The sequence below is a fragment of the Epinephelus lanceolatus genome, chromosome 4, assembly GCF_041903045.1.
Source record: "Epinephelus lanceolatus isolate andai-2023 chromosome 4, ASM4190304v1, whole genome shotgun sequence".
In the NCBI taxonomy this organism is placed as follows: domain Eukaryota; kingdom Metazoa; phylum Chordata; class Actinopteri; order Perciformes; family Serranidae; genus Epinephelus; species Epinephelus lanceolatus.
In genome coordinates, this window is record NC_135737.1 from 28,425,159 (window position 1) to 28,442,192 (window position 17,034).

At 42.5% G+C, this 17,034-nt stretch overlaps 1 protein-coding gene across 5 annotated transcripts in view; it reads right to left on the reverse strand.

The window, feature by feature from the left end:
* Positions 1-378: 378 nt before the first annotated feature.
* mcamb (melanoma cell adhesion molecule b) overlaps positions 379-17,034 on the reverse strand; it is a 48,451-nt gene continuing 31,795 nt past the window's right edge. Inside the window, exons 2-17 of one of the 5 annotated variants that reach the window (XM_033631411.2) lie at positions 12,956-13,080; positions 12,631-12,862; positions 11,431-11,501; positions 11,234-11,321; positions 10,908-11,087; positions 9,642-9,766; positions 9,365-9,500; positions 9,133-9,248; positions 7,831-7,972; positions 7,494-7,621; positions 5,921-6,062; positions 5,497-5,592; positions 4,291-4,341; positions 3,707-3,830; positions 2,060-2,171; positions 379-1,892 (exon numbers count right to left, since the gene is read on the reverse strand). In XM_033631411.2, the coding sequence (XP_033487302.1) occupies positions 1,890-1,892; positions 2,060-2,171; positions 3,707-3,830; positions 4,291-4,341; positions 5,497-5,592; positions 5,921-6,062; positions 7,494-7,621; positions 7,831-7,972; positions 9,133-9,248; positions 9,365-9,500; positions 9,642-9,766; positions 10,908-11,087; positions 11,234-11,321; positions 11,431-11,501; positions 12,631-12,862; positions 12,956-13,080 (1,871 nt within the window). In that variant the 3' untranslated portion in view covers positions 379-1,889. The remainder of the gene's footprint in view (positions 1,893-2,059; positions 2,172-3,706; positions 3,831-4,290; positions 4,342-5,496; positions 5,593-5,920; positions 6,063-7,493; positions 7,622-7,830; positions 7,973-9,132; positions 9,249-9,364; positions 9,501-9,641; positions 9,767-10,907; positions 11,088-11,233; positions 11,322-11,430; positions 11,502-12,630; positions 12,863-12,955; positions 13,081-17,034) is intronic. The other 4 variants (XM_033631410.2, XM_033631412.2, XM_078167105.1 and 1 more) reach the window with 4 other exon arrangements.

The following is a 17,034-nucleotide window of genomic DNA, read 5'->3' on the forward strand; positions in this document are numbered from 1 at the left end:
CTGGATGTCTACTTGTTAGGCTAAATGAGAGAGATGCTTTGGCTTGTTATTAGTTGGGCACACGGAGATCCGCAGACGCCTGGACATGAGTGTGTGTGTGGGTGTTTTTAAATGGAGATGATTCGGGACGTTTTATACACAGTAAATAAATGTTATGTTTGCTTTTTGATGAGTTGTTGAGTGTTTTTTAAGACTGTGTGTAATATTCATAATGCACATTGCAAAGTGTCACACATTTCAGTGGGATTTAAAATATTATTTGGTTATTGAAAACTATGATGGATTTGAAATGACTTTTAAAATATATGCAATCCTTTTTTGGACAACATTTAACCTTATAGATTAAATTGTGCTTAATTTTGACTATTTTTTTTAGTGTAGTCTGACTTTTAGAGTCTAAGATTTAACTTCTGTTTACATGTCAAGTAAATTAGTCTAGAAATATCCCTACTTTTGAGTGAGTTTTTTGGGGAGAAACGCTACATTAGTGAAATGTAAATGTCCATTGTTTAGTTGTTAATCATCAAAAAGTTGTGTCAAACTGGAGTAAACAATTTCTGTAATGACCCGTCAAACAAAGACATTAATATTACAACATTTTGGGCGTTCTTTGGTAGATTTAATGATATGTTTTTTTGCTTTACTTAAGCAAACAATGACCACTTGAAGTCACTTATAACCAGCCTGAGTAATGTTTCACTACTTTACTTAAAGCACCCAATGGCCGCCTAACTTCCTACACATTATAATGCATTAAGAGTGATTATAATCATTATAAAATGATTATCATGTTTCACAATTATTATAACACACTATGATCCTTGCATCAAAATGTCAGTGAGTGACCAGCAATACTGAAGCACTATGATACTTGACCTCATAAGTCATTATAAAATGCTTTACAATGTGGTATTGCTACAAAACATTACTAACAGTTATGAATGCGTATTATACAGTGTTATAAGCAGATTCTAAGTATGTTTATAATGCATTACAGTCATGGACATTATAGAAAGTGTAAAAATATCTTCTTCAATATGCACAATCTGTGAAGTGTAAGGACGAGCTGCAGAGAAGGGGAAACTATGAATGATGTGTGATTAAGTGATCTTAACAGTTTGTTTTCAGAGCTAAAAGGAAAAACTTTGGTGAGGCTGTAACTGGCTGTAGGAGGACACATCGCTGCATCCCCGAAGATTTCAGTGTACAGACTTATGCAAAACAGGAAACACAGACAAAGAAATGTTCAAAATAAAAACAAGACATCTGCCTAAGCTCTTCTTGCTTCCCATAAAGAGCACCCAAACAAAATGAAACACTATCGGGTCATTTATTTTTGGTTGTTTTTTTCTATAGAGTTATTTTAAATAAAGAAATATATACATAGATTATAATATGTACACTTGATAAAGACCTGTTTCAGGCTGCTCTTCAGTGATTACTTTGCCTGAGGTGATGCGTAGTTGGGTATAAAAACAGTCTCTGGTCAATGCTGTGCTCAAATTATTGTTCTAAGGACAATCAGCAGTATACAAGGCTCGTGGTACTGAGAACTATAGGCGAAGGATAGTCCTTGGTTTAAAGGTAACAGAGTTACGTCATGGAGCGCTCAAATCACTCCTCATTAAAGCTCATTCCAACAGAAAAGTGCTGGATGTAAAGGACACTAAGCAAAAGCTGCAGCTTGGAGTCATTTGAGTCTCAGTCGTGCATCATGATATTAACTGACACACGACTGAGCTTCTCCATGACGTAACTCTGGGTTAAGGAGCTGTGGTGGAAGCTTGAAGGCCTCGGCCGGTCTGAGCCTGAGAGGGAGGAACAGGAGCAGCTGTTGGTGTGTCTGCTGTCGCCTCTTCACTTCTGTACATCCAGGTACTCACCGCTCTTTACTCCAGAGGGCAAATGCAGATGTCACAACACAGAGACAAAGACAAGGGCGAGGGAGACAGGTGGGGTGAAGGGGGTGCACATATGTTAATAGTGTAATCAGATCAGCAGAAAAACAGCATCATCCCAGGCGACATACAACCCGTTAAGTTAAACAGTAGATATCTACCTGGTCGCTGGGAGGCAGCTTTTCTCCGTTGATTCCGAGAAGCACGGCCTCCTCTGTGTTGTCGCTCTTCATCTCCACCACGATGTTATCTTTGCTGGACTTCTCTTTGGTGCTGTGAGACCAAAACAAACTCCTTAAAGTCATGTCTGTGTCCACCTGACAAACGTTAGTCTTTTGTTCACTCCTGTTTTGCTGTTTTTGGTCACTACCGACTCCTCTTTAGCTGCTAAATGCTCCACTATGTTAACCAGCTAGTCATTTACTGTGTCGCTCTGCTGTTTCTGCTTGTGTACTATTGCCTTTTAGAGCTTTTAAACACTGACCTAAAAGATGCTATGAAGCTCCACAGGGCTGAGAGGAACTGCAGAGTTGGTTATAATTATCTGCAGGTTCATCACTTCGAGCAGCACCTTTCACATTACATGTTGTCCATTGTAAATAATTAATAAACACTGATTACAATAGCTTAAACCGTGTGATAATTACACACATGGGCATGCCTGTGTTGCTTGTAATTGTGTTAAATTATGTTATCTTAAACTTACAAAATGATCAGAGCCTTTTTTTAGCAGTTTTCTCTCTGAATTTGTGTTTTACTTTATAGCTGATTTGAGGCCAGTTAGACCCTGATCACACAGAAGACATTCTGGCAGTTGAAGGCTCCTTTTTGTGATTGTTTTTTAATGAGAATGAAGCTTTTTGCACACTGTTTTTGCGTTGCGATGCGCCTCGTGTTTCTGCGCTCTTGGAGCCTGGCATTTTTGCCGTAGCTCTCTGAACTCCTCGAGTTATTCTTATTTCCCAGATCTGTGTGCGTACATGAGACCCTAAAAAAGAGGGTGGATCACAGGGAGTACCACCAGTTGGTCCAGGAGCTTCACCTCCATGATGGCTGTTTACAGGCATATTTTAGGATGACTCAGGGGCAGTTTGACAACCTGCTGTCTAACGTTGGGCTGTATAGCTCTGGGTATCCAGCAACTGCTACCATCAGTTTCTCCTTCATTGTTTACCAACTGTAAACTTGTTGCTGTCACCACCGCAGAAGAGCCACCTCTCAAATCATCAGATTGGACAACGGGAAAAAAGAGTTCAGAGCCCTCTGGCAAAAATGCCAGGCTCCTAGAGCACAGACACAGGACGTGCGTTGCAACGCAAAAAATGTGAGGAAAAAAGCTTCGTTCTCATTAAAAACAATTACAAAAAGGCGCCTCGAGCTGCTAAAATGCTTCCTGTCTGATAAAGGCCTTAGTCTGCTATCAAGTCAAACATTTCAGTTGGCACCGGACAAAACTCTGGGTATGGGTTCAGAGGTTTATCTGAAGACATTTAAAATGCACTGTTGGTGCATGCATGCATGGTGGTTAACAGCCTATGATGCTTAACATGCACCTCTGTATGTATACAAGAAAAATATTAGGGAATCAACTCAAGAAAGTGAAGTCTGCATGTATGTATTTTTGTACTCCACTTCCTGTTTTGATCCTCTGCCATGCTGGTTTTCTTTCATGTCTTATTCTGTCTCCAAAAAACTGTCTGGGGACTCATTAAATATTTGATGTCCACTACAAGTGACGCAGGGTCTAGATGATTACAACATTATCACATCCTCACCCTTCACCCTTAAGTGGCTCTGGTTATACTTACAGGTCTTGTTTGCCGGACCGTCCACAGAGCTTGCCTTTTTTGTATAGGAAGTAGAGCACACTCCCCAAAATGGCCAGCAGCAGGATGCAGATGATGATGACTGCAATGATCACACCTCTGCCCTCTGGTGGAGAAGAAGCACAACAACAACGACAGGGTTTAACTCTGCAGCAGGATCATGAATGAGATGACGGCATGAGGCAGAAGAGTCGGATGCAGGATCGCATCAGGCAGGCTGTGCAGCATTCCACAGTGTAGGTACAGTACATAGCATTTAACAGCGTGTCTAAAGAGAGTGCAGCGCTAGCATCAATCAGGTGACCTTAACCTGGCAACCTAAAGAAAGGAGGTCATTCAGGAATGTAGGAGGAGAGGTGCGTTTACATGTGACAACATGCACAGGAAGAAGATGAACAACTCAATGATTGTTTGATGTTTTGTTCATCAGGAGAGAGAGAGAGGGGGGTCTGATGAATGCTGGGAGGTGAGAGAGAGGGAGGTGCTGTGGAGGAGAAGTGGAAGGAAGCTTGTTGCCTCTGAGATGGAGAGGTGAGGCAGAGTCTTCAGCAGTGTAACTTACAAACCTTGTTTGACTTTCTCTGGGGATTGCTTTGGGATAGCTGTTTCTGCTTTGACTGAGAAAAACAACATGAGCACAATTATCAGTGGGTGGCTGGGTGTGTTAAATAACTCCTATCAGCAGGCCTCACACACACACACACGCACGCGCACACACACACACACACACACACAAACACAAATAAACTCTTTCTCATTCGCTCTGTCGCTCACACACTCACACACAAACAGTTTAGACCTTCAGCAGAGGCCTGGACTGAACACGACTAATGTTTAATTTGAGAGGACATTATCTGTGACTTGAAGCTAAACATCGAGCCTGATTGGCCGACTGTGGTCAGTAGCACAACAGTCATTTCCCAGGGCAGCTCTGTTTGATCTCATTTAACCAGCGCTTTGCCAGAAACGCCGACCCAGAACACTCTGCCTCTGAGGGGCTGAAAATTTCCTGGCATGGTGTACAAGAGAGAGCGGAGGCAGGAGGAGGCGGCACCCGTAATGGGAGTCAGGAGACTCGCTCTGAGTGCATTTAAAGCATCAGCTGCTTTCTAAAGTCACACTGATGCTTGTGTGTGTTCGTGGTTGTGAACTGTGTGTCCATCTGCACGCCATTATTGCTAACAGGAATGCAATACTCATTCCTCATAACACTGCAGCAGGCAGAAGGTGAACCACGTCAATCCTTTTTATCTGATTCAACTGATTATTGATAGATAATTTGTTAAACTCATATTAAAAAGACCGCATATTAGCAAATTAAGTTTAATTACCTAATAACTTCAAGCTGTGCCAACACATAAGTCAATAGGACACCCTGCAGCGATGACAGTACATCACCCATTAGAGACTATAAATACTTTGTAGAAACCAGTTTTTAATCAGTGATCACTAACCAACACGGCTGTAATGACCTTTCAGTCATGCCAGTGTGGTAATTGCTGCAGCCTTCAGGTGCCTTCAAGTTTTCCTCTCTCACTCTCATTCTTTCTGTCTGACTCACAGAAAAACGACTTAGCCGGCTGTGAAAGAAAGGAAGTGTGTGAACCAAGTGACTTGCAGATAATAACCGTTACTGACAGGTGAGGCATCACACTCACTCTCAGTCAAATCCTTCTCATGGGCTTTCTTTAGATACGAGTAGTTTTCTAAACTTTTTCTCGTTGATTTGACTTGAGTGGTGCGAGGCAGACAGTGCATGACTGTGGTCTTACCTGTGGCGGAGGAAATGGTAGTGGTAGTGGTAGTGCTACTAGTAGTGCTACTAGTAGGGGTACTAGCAGTGGTGGCTGTTGTGGTGGTGTTTATAGCTGAAAACAGGTAGAGGCACAGAAGGGAGGACACTCCCTGTTAACACACTGGGGGAAGAGGGGAGCACATTTAACAGCCGCACAGCTTCACAGCGTCTCGTCCGAAACAACAACAGCACTGATTGAAATGTCACAGGCAACACTTTACTGCACACGGCAGAGCTCGAGGCCTTCAGATGAAGTAAAAATAAACACAGAGGTGACACACACAAGAGGGGGAGGAAGAGAAGGAAAAGGGGGGGCGGCGAAGAGGACAACAGATAGACAAGTACACTCAAATAAACACAAAGAGCAGACACAGGAAACACAAGTGGCAGGAGGAACTCACTGGCTGTGATGCTGAAGGTCACCGCGGCAGTGCCAAACTCATTAGAGGCATTGCAGAAGGCAGTGATGTCAGAGGTGACCTTGATGCTGACCACACTCTGAACCCCATCGTCGGTGTCTGTTTGGGATGCTGACTTGAGGATCTGGCAGAAAAACACACAGTTAAAGGCAGAGGAAAAAAGATGAACAGGTGGAGAAGGTTTCCCTTTCCTCTGTGTAGGTCAGATTTTAAAGAGTTGAGTGCATCCTGTCACAGACTGTAGATGGGTGCATCATCTCTCTGAAATGCAACTAAACCAACCTTTAGAGGCAGCTGACAGCACCTCTCTCAGGCCAATCAAGAAGTTAAACCAACATAACGCGCAACGAAAATGTGCTTGAGTTTTATCAGAATGAGTGGTGTTGAAAATATCATGCTTACATCAACCAGATAGAGTCTACAGCCATGGCATCGGCATTATGAGATTGTACTTTAGTACAGTGGTGCTTTGAGCCACATGCTAACACTAGCATGGGAACATGCTCCAAAAAATGTTGACATGCTGATGTTTAGAAGACGCTTACCACGTTCACCATTTTAGTTAAGCTAATTAGCGTTAAACACAAAGTACATCAAACAGAAATCCATCTAGTAGATGTTTGGATATTTTACTAGAGAGGTAAGAATTTTGAGCTGCTGGTGACGACAGATAAAAAGTCAGGGCATCACAGAAGTTATTAGCATACATCCTCTCTGTGCCATATATAGACGTACCAAACTTTATGGTATAGTTGCTGAGATATTTTTGCGTGCTTTCAGACCTAGAGTTGTCTTGCTTTGGTCTAAATCAGGGACTAATTTTGTCACAAAGTTGCATAATTGCCTAGAGTTGGTTCATGTTCTCACCGCAGCATTTACAAGCAGACCAGATCAAATGCTGTGCACGAGAAGTAAACAAAACGAGAACAGGAAGTAAACAAAACGGAAGTAAACCAGGAAGTAAACAAAACGTTCAAGAACACTTGCAAGATAAATGTGACACTTTCTAATGTCACAATGGAGGGACAACTACGCAGGTTGATTTTAGCGCTGCTCATCGTGGACTATATTGCTGTCATTGTAGTAGAAAACAATGTTTTGATGCATTGGATGTGCTGAATGTGCATATTAAGGTAGTACAGGAGGAGGTGCACATTAATAATCCTCCAGGACTGTAACATGCTCATGTTTAACCCAAACAATGTGTCATGTGACTGCAGTTGGTTCGGATTCAAGGTCGGAACACGTTCTCACCACAAACTGCACCAGAGTTCATTTGTAACCAGACTGAGACCACCTCTTCAAGAAGGTCTCAGTCCGGTTGTTTTGGTGCGCACCGGAGTGTGATTGCTGTGTTCACACCTGCCCAAAGAACCACACTTACTTAGGGGGCAAACAAACTGGAGTTCGACTGAACTGAACCAAACAGGGCAAGTGTGAAAGCACCCTTAGTGTCGACCACAATGGGAGACCAGATGAATAAGCTTGAATTAATGTCCCAGTCAGAACAATTCCTGTACAATAAATACTTGAACCCGGCTTCCCTCAGCTGTACCTTTCCATCAGAGGTGGTCCAGACAATATTGGGAGCAGGGAAACCTCTGGCAGTGCAGCTCAGATCGACTGTGTTCTCAAAACTCTCCTCCACTTTTGTGTACTCTGGCTGCATGATCTCTGGTGGGCCTGCAGAGAGATGAGCAAGATTAATAACCTTAACAAGTTCTCCCATGACCATAACTACTCTAACCACTAACAATACCTGGTGCAAACACACAGATACATCTTTCCTTTATATATATAAATGCATATAGAAACTAACATTACATTAAACATTATATCAGGACTAGAGAGCTATTTAATATTCAGGACACAGTTTCTGTGATCAGATTTACCCTCGACATAAACATGAAGTGTCCCACTGGTTTCCATTCCCTCGATCTCAGGAACAGTCACCACGCACATGTACGTCCCTGCTATGTCGAACATAGCGTCCTTAAGTGTCAAAATGTTGCCCACTGAAACCTCCGCTCCATCCTACACAAACACACACAGGGACACAAAAACATTTAACACACACTGCTATGCACATGTGGATACAAAGCAGGGATTGCCAGTGTACTAGTTTTTAATAGATCAGATGGCTGCTTTAACGAACTTTTTACAAGAAGTTGTGCAGAAAATTTTACAATCACCTTTCACAAAATTTAAAGTCCTATTTTTACAAAAAATCTGAACTTTCACTGACCTTTTATTCAACTGGTACACGCTCAATCGTGAGAAAAAGTAATGACAAATTGATATTCTATTGTCTTTTAGACAAGCTGCTGCCAACAAAACGGTCTAATCAAATCAAGAATTATTTTTTATTTTCAGACTTCCTGATTGGCTGCCTTTTACTTTGCCGCAAGCTGAACTCTCGTACCGACGGTTGAGTCTGCACCTCCTAAAAATAAGCCACTGACTCCATGACTCTACCTAGAGACTGCAGGCAAATTAAATTTGTTTCTTAAATCAGATCTTGACAGCAGACCGTCCACACTGTTATTTGCAACTGATTAGATCGGATTTGTGTGTCCAGACATCACCAACCTATCTATCTGTGGTAATGATGTGGGCATCACTAACTACGCAGCAAGGATAGTGATACAACTTTCCATTGCAGACACATGAGAAGTAGAGGTCCATCATTTCACCCTCCAAACAATCGCCTGTCACGTTGTGGTTATTTATTTTAATTTATTTCAGCGTCTGTCTGGGACTGTGGTTCTCCAAGTTGCCCCCTTTAGTGCTCCATTAATAGAAACATGGATTCTGCTCAGCACTTCCATCACTCCGGATTTGAAGTTGTTGTGTGCTCATCAAAGACACTTTGAAATCCAATTCTAGCAGCCCGAAACATCCAGACTGAGATATATATATGTAGAAATCCACTGTTATTCACATTTCAAACGTCCTCCAAATGTAGCTAGGATCTGATTTGCAAAAACTGCATTTCATTTGTATTTTTACTGCCCAAACTTTCTAAACCTGACCTGCAACCCGATTCAAATGTTTCACACAGTACCCAATCGCACCAAAACAGTAGAGTGACCAGTCTCCAAAATGTATGAGTAATAACTGGGGTGCTGGTATATTTATGAGACTAAATATTGTTGCTGTTTGTGTAATTGTATTGTACTGCATGTACGTATGACCTTAAACCAGACAGTCTGTGTTTGGAGCGAGGAGAGGGCATTGCAGGTGGCCTTCAGCTCGTTTCCCTGGGGCACCACAATTGTGTCTCCAGGCCTCACAACAGCAGGATCAAGGTCTACACACACCGCAGAGAGGGAGAGCAAAGGTTAAAATCAGGCATGTATCGTAGCACTGCTGGTTAAATGTATGCTTATATAATGGTCACAAATCATATCAGTGCAGATTCCTTACAGTTTACAAACACAGAAATTTGTCCCGTGATGTCCTCAAAGGTGTCCGTGTCCGTAGAGGTGCATATGTAATCTCCACTGTCGCGGCGAGTCACATTCTCCAGCAGCAGCATCTTGCCTTCATGATCTTTACCATCCTACAAAAAGCCAGAGTAATCTGATCAACTAATAAACTTTAATTCGGATATTTGTAAGTCAACAACTCTTTCTGCTGAGGGGACTTGTTGCTGCTTTTGCATGTGCATGAATACTGAGTGCAAAAGGGTAGATTTTCTTACATGACTGATTGTTACGAAGGAGGATGGCTTATTCCCATTGCCACGGCATTGAATCTCGACCGAGTCCCCTTCTTTGATTTTGCCCTTTGGTGACTCCACCCAAACACTCACAGCTGTGGAGGGGTCTGAAACAGAGAGAGGAATTCAAGGTCAGACCACAAACCTGAACTTAAAAGTTGTAGGAGGTTTATGTGACAGCCACAAACCATCCTGGCAGCAAACTACACTAGATCTCCAACTGCGCTGCTTCTGACTACACTGGGAAACCAGTGAGGGATTGTTGCTGCACTGGGGAAGGGTTGGAGGGTCTTCACCTCCCTGAACATTATGCCCTCCTGATGAAAGGTGAAAAGAGGCAACTTTTGTTTTATTTTGCCCTGACAAATAATCAGCAGCAGGTCACTTATCAGTCTCTCTGACATCATTTTCAGGGGACACAGAACACGCAGTAGCCTGCTTAAAAGAGCTCTACGTGAAATTCAGAGCATACGAGTTGTCTGGACACGACTTTTAACATGGAGGTTGCAGGGCTCTTGTGCATTTTCCTGGTTGTAGCATAGAAAGATGACGTTAACATTCTTAAGTCCACCCACACAGCTCTGATTAGCCAATTTCCCCAACGTGAGGAAAGCTCACCAGAGTTTCTGACTAGTGTACTGTGTTCCTGTCAATGTCCAAGTAGTAACTAAGAACGGGAAAGTCAAAACCTTTTTGAAAGCTCCGATATATCCAACCTTAAGCTTAAGATTATGGAAGCCTGACAATCAGACAGACATGGATGCCTAACATCTTTTAATGTAATTAAACCCAAATTAAATTAAATCAATATAACGTAGTGTTTCTAACACTTGCAAGCTGTTAACATGGGGATCTTCCCCGTGTTGAGCATTCATCCCATTTGACATGCACTCAACATAAGTTCAGCCCTGTTAGTGTAAATTAAGGGAAGTTTAAATAATATTTTAGACAGAGGTGTGCCTCTAATCTTGTGAACTTTGTGGCACCAGGCTCTTTTCTGTTTCTAAATGACCCTAGCCAGCTGTAGTTGCAGTTATCACCCAAAATCAGCATCTGACTTTACTCATGCTGTTGTGGCTTTAATACACACCGTATCATATATAGGCGTAATATTCTAGTGTTCACATAGATTGATGATATCGTGTATGGGGCAGCTGGTGTCACTTTTTAAAACTGTCTCCCATTGAAAAGAGGATGTGGTCTCATGGTGCACAATGACACTGGTGTTATACTATGTGTGAAACTCACAGTATACAGTGATGTTAATACGTTCAGACTCCAGCATCCCCACTCCTCCGGGAACAAAGTAGGTGATCTCGCAGTAGAACTGATCATCTTTGTCTTCCTTCATCACCATCATGCTCAGCTCGCTCTTCACTGAGTAGAGACCGGTGGATTCAGTAGTGGTGCTGGGCATCACCAACACCACTGGAGGACAAAAAAACATTTGCAAACACACAAGACAAAGGAAGGAAAGGGAGGGGAGGGGCATGGAGAAAGAAATGATACCACATTAAGTAAAAACTAAAACAGTGTATTAATGCATCATAGATGCCGATGTAACTCGGTCTTACCATCCTGAGCAACGCGTAGTGGTGCGTTGTTTCTGTACCAAGTGATGTTTGGCTTGGGGTAGCCATTTTTGACCTCACAGGTCGCAATCTGTAGGAGAGGAGAGAGAATGAAAGGAGACCAAATTCAAAGATCAAAACTGAAGCCTGGCGATCATTTCATCATTTTTGTACTCTGATGTGATTCAAAGCTTGTTTACCTTGGATGGGCCGGGTTCGCTAACTGAGATCCCTGTTTGCACACCCTCAATGGTGGGATAGTCCGGTTTTTCTGCAAAGGAATCAAGAACCAAATCAAGAGCTAGAATAGGCAAAATGTTCTATAGAAAATGTCTGCGTTCAGGCAGCTGAGACACAGTTTCAGTGTCTTAGCATGTTGCATATGTACAGTAACATGAAGTGTCACTGGAACCACTGAATGGGTTTGAAGTGTTTTTGTAAGCAATGACAGGAGCTGAGGTTTACGGGTACTGTGGTGCATAAATTATGCATTAAGTTTTTTTTCTGTTTCCACTGTGAAAAGTTGTGGATGCTACCAATGGAATGTTCCGTACCGTCCCCATCTTTGGTCCCCCCTCTGTTGGGGTACCTAGCACACAGATCTGGTACTAAAAGGCGGAGCTGTGAACACTGCAGTCTGATTTTTGAGGCTCATGTAACCACTGTTCATACTGTGGAGAGTTTTATTAGTAAACTGTAACTATACAATGAAAGGATGTCTTGCTGCCTCTTGCAGCAGCTGGAGTTGGAGAAAAAACATAACTTAACTCACTGGGCCGACTGCCGGCGACTTTTAAGGTGGAACGTTAACTTATAGTATTACTCAATGCACAAGTCGACAATGTGAATCAATCAACGCAACTTAAATTTCACTGTGACAACTTTGACCTTAACTTTAGTTTTTATATGACAAACACTTTTAGTAATGAGTGGATCTTCAAGCATTATAGATATGTTGATTTCAACCGGTTTATGTGAACTGCATATATTCCAATCCTCACTCATTCCTGTGGGCTACGGCAACACTAAACCACTGAGCTTGCCTGAGAAGGACTAAATGCACAAACCTGCTATCTTGAAATATCCCATGGAGACAGATTCTCACTGCAGCCTGTTTTATTTTGTTCTGAGAATGTCACCATGCAGCCTCTTTCTGTGGACGATAAACGAGGTGCAGACTTCCCTCTATGTCACCGATGAAGAACCAGGAAATACAGTGAGTGCTGAACGGAGCAGTGAGTGACAACAACCACGCCCACTGTTAAGAGTACTGTTTGTGGTGGAAACGCTAGGGCCTAGGTACCATGTCTGAAGGGTTACTGTTGGTTCCAAAGGTACCATACCAAAAGTGTTGAGGTTGAAGGAGTTTAAAAAGTTAAAAATCTCAGACTAAATCTTACCAAACACCTTCAGCTTTGTCCGTCCCTCCCCGGTCCCATCCGTTAGACCTTTGATGAGACAGATAAATTCCAGCTCGTCTTCCAGGCGCACATCCCTGATAGTCAGAACTATCGCTTCACTGGCTCCGGTGCCATTCACGCTGATCCTGTCTGTGAACTGTGTGCCTCGGTCTACAAACTGCATGGTGCTGTCCTGGTAGTAGATTTTCTGCTTCTCACCCGTCCGTGTCACCTGGAGGTCACAATACAAACACACGACACATCACATGCATGAACACATCATACCTCTCTGTGTATGCGTACACGAGGCCTGATGGAAACTCACGTAGAACCACTGTATGATCATCCCGCCAATGCCTTCAGTAGATGTGAACATGCAGGTGATCGAAGCAGTTTCTCCTCTGAACACCTCCACTCTGTCCTCCATGCTCACCTCCACATCAGCCCACACTGAAAAAGAGAAAGACAACATGACTGTTGATGAATATGTCTGTTCAACATGTGTTAGTCGTTTATCAACCTCATGACTGCACCAAAACAAAGAGAATTTGAGCAATTTTGCTTGTTTCTTTTTCTTATTCTGAGTAGGTCTCATTTTACTTTCAACTTCAATCATTCACTTCTGCAGTCAGAAATCATGTCAAGACGAGTCTCAAATACGTTCTTGACATTTTTTATCAAGGATCTCTGGTGATAAAAACAGAAATGCTCCTTCAGTCGTCAAACCTTTGAGTGGGAAGGCTGGCGTTTGTGAGATTGACAACTGAGTCAACAACTGTTAATACTCAAACTTTCAAAGTCCAGTGAGATGAAATAATTAAAAGGAGTGCCACTCACAAACAAATAATTGCAATGTGAAAAATGTGATGGGAATATTGCATTCATGCGTGTTTCAATTTCCTACTTTGAGGAAGGTTGCAACATAAACAAAGGGCTCCGACACACCAAGCCAACAGTTGGTTGTCTCTCAGTGTTGAGCCGTGAGTGTCTGTTGCCCTAGTTTTTGCAGTGTGTACCGCACCGTCAGCCCTTGTCGGCCCTTGTCTGTTTGCTGTAAGCCAATGCTTATTGGCGTCGTGGCTGTCGGTAAATTAAATCACTCCAATTGGCAGTTCAGCTTAGTGAGCAAGAAGAGGAAGGGAAGTGAGGAAAGCAAACAAATGACTAAAGTCAAGACGCCGTGAGAGCCAAACAACTTGTTATATGAGGTAAGATTATGTTTTTATCCATTGAGATCTTTAGCAGAAATGTCTCATAATTGTTCAACATCCAGTTGTGTTATTAAAGTGTTAGCTGGCTAACTAGCATCTAAAATGCCTCCTGTTGGTCTTCCAATTTCCCTTTTTGAATAACTAATACAGACTGTCGCCACCTGCTGGTGTAGAGAGTTATTTCCTCTCACGCAGGTGCAGAACGTACATGCTAGTTGGCCGCTGGCTGTGGTCCTTACAGTGTGTTCAAGTGCAACTTTCTGACCGAGAAGCAGACAACGTGAGGTGATTCAACAACTGGCCTTCCTATCCAGTGGTGATACCGTTTCTAAACTACCTCAACCTTTTTCTTGCTGAAATTTATTTTTATTCGTCCACCAAAATGCATGTCAGAACCAATATGTCTGCAATAAGCTAATATTGGCCTGTACAGATAATTATCAGCTAATGAAAACAGGAACTTAATACAGCTTCACTGACATGAACCTGAAACTGATGGGATACAACAGACAACATCAAGATAAACAGCTGTGACTGATGATAAATATCCTTACAAGAACCTGAACTATGGTGATGAAAAAACTTCTGCATCCACACCCTGTTGACATAAACTCAAAAGAAGCATAGAGGCAAAGAGAAGAGAGAAGAAAGTCATGGAGGGTCAAAGAGAAGAGAAAGATGCTATGACAGGAATGAGGAGCCCACCCATGTCCACATTAATGTGCTGCATTCCACTATGTCACCCTCTCACAGGAAGAAAGGCTCAATTTACAGGCAGCATAGTAGGCCCACTGTTCCTTCATGATCTGTGTCTGAGGAACGAGTGGTTTTCCCCTTCCAGGGTCTCTCGCCATCCTATTGGTGTATAGGAGGGACCCTCAATTACACTTTACACCAGTGTGTCAGTGGATGCACAAGATGCCAACGAGAGCTGTAGCCTGGAGGTAATAGGGCTGCCAGGTTTGATTTAGCCTTTCCTGCCTGTTCACTGTGTTGCTGAATGTAGCTTTACTCGTTTATGTCAAGAGCTGCTAAGAAGAATGTAAATGTGGTTCATCTGTGTCCTGCGCTGACCCTTTTTACTCATTCATTTTCACTTCAAGAAGCACAACAGACAATACACAATAAAACACACAGTTTAGTCTCATATTCCATTAAAAACCCAGATGAAGGGATTGCTTCTTTACGTTTATTATTTTATGATATTATCTTTTTTTTTAGAGCGTTAAAGGCACTATGTGTAACAATTTCAGTTGTTCTTTGAGACAAACAAATTCTGCAGTCAAAAGTGTGTCCTAGCACATGTGTATTTACCTCCATCAGTGTATCTAAGTATGTCCATAAGCTCCAGAATTCTCATTTACATATACATTGCGACCGGTGTCTCATCACACGTGTGTGCTATCTTGGGAATACATCCACCAGCAAGGGACATATAGCCCCGCCTTCGGCATTTTCATTGAGAGCCAGGCCAGTGGTGCGTGACAAGAGGCACTTTGCTACTCCCCCAGCAAATCTGAAACAAAGTCCCACTCTTTCAGCATAATGCAGGATCATGCATATGCACCATCACGGGAGACAGAATCCTCATCGCCAAGAAAGCTCAAAAGGGAATCAAAAAGGCAACAAGACTGGCGAATCCAAAAAACGAGGGTCAACATTGGGGTAGTCTTTCCCAGCTGAAAGGAGCTACTGCAGGAGAGAGGTAATGCAATCACAGCTAACAGGTGAGATACATTATATTAAAAGGGTTATTTTTTTTTTAAAATTTTATTAGTATAAACTGGACCAGAGTCAGTTCTTCATCCGGGAAGAATGATCAGATGCGCAGTCTTGCAGTTAAGTGAATTACCCCAACACAAGGGCTGCCTGCTAATGAGCTCATTACACATCCCTGCTTCACTCCTGGCATTTCACTCCATCATCATCATCTGCATGAACAACAAACACTTACTGCCTCCCCTGAACTAAACCTCTGCCTGCTCCTTGACCTACATCAACAACAAACATGCCTCCCTCTTCTTTCCTGACTCTTCCTCCTTTAGTCCACATCTCCCACCTGTCTCCCACTCTGCTGTGTGTTGCTGTTTCCCACCGGCTAATGGAGCTGGACGGATGCTTTCCTGTTAAAGAAATCCAATTAGCCACTCCAACATAGATATTTCCTGGCCATTAGCGATAGAAGGACAACGCTGACTCACTCGCAGCATCCCATCCCCCACCTGAGGACTTACCTAGAGTAAGAAGTGGGATTCAGAAGGAGAAAATTCAGACTCTAAATTGCATTAGACCGAATGTTTCACCAACTTTTCCACATCTTGTCTGACAGTCTGTTTGCTCAGGGGAATCTCAATCAAATCTCATTAGTAATTTGACCAGCATTCATCTCTACAGTGCATCAATCAGAGCGGCCGGCACTCCAAGGCCTCAGATCGATCCTCTCTTGACGATGAGAGAGCAGATATTGGAGTCCATGCACATTTGATAATAGTCCTAAATCAGTATGGCAGATTAAAGTTGAGCATCCCTTCCGACAGCAGCAGCACGCTGGGAAGCAGGGCCTCTACAGTTTTATGAGCTGCCCTCAGCAAACAATATTCTCTCCCCTGAAGAGTGTGTTTGACCTTGAGGTAACAGTTTCACATGCTGAGTGTGTGATTTCCATACGAGAGGGGAATGTGCTCTGTGCACTACAGTAAATACCTGCTGCTGACCCTGAGGAGAGAAGAGGAGTTCAAAACATATGGAGCAATACTGTGGCAACCTATGAGGTGGAGTCATGCGGTTACATGTGAAAATCAGTTGGACCTCAGGTATGTGTGTGTATGTGAGTAACAACGAAGACATGCAACTGAATACAGATAAAAGAATAAAAACTCAGTCATAGACAGTAATATAACTTGCTTGGAGACAAATGGATTTGCTACTGAGTCATACAAGTTGGCGTTTAATCCAACGGAACTTTGTAATGACCAGTATAACAAATATATGATTATGATCTATAAGAAATACAAAATTAACAATACAACTGAAACTATTTTTTATCATCTATTTTTTTCTATTAATCAATAATCTTGAGTCACAAAATGTTAGAAAATGGCACCTTCAAATACTTTTGTCTGACCAACTGTCAAGAACCAAAGACTTTCAGATTGCCATCACATACTGTACGTCCAAGAAAAGCAACAGAAAA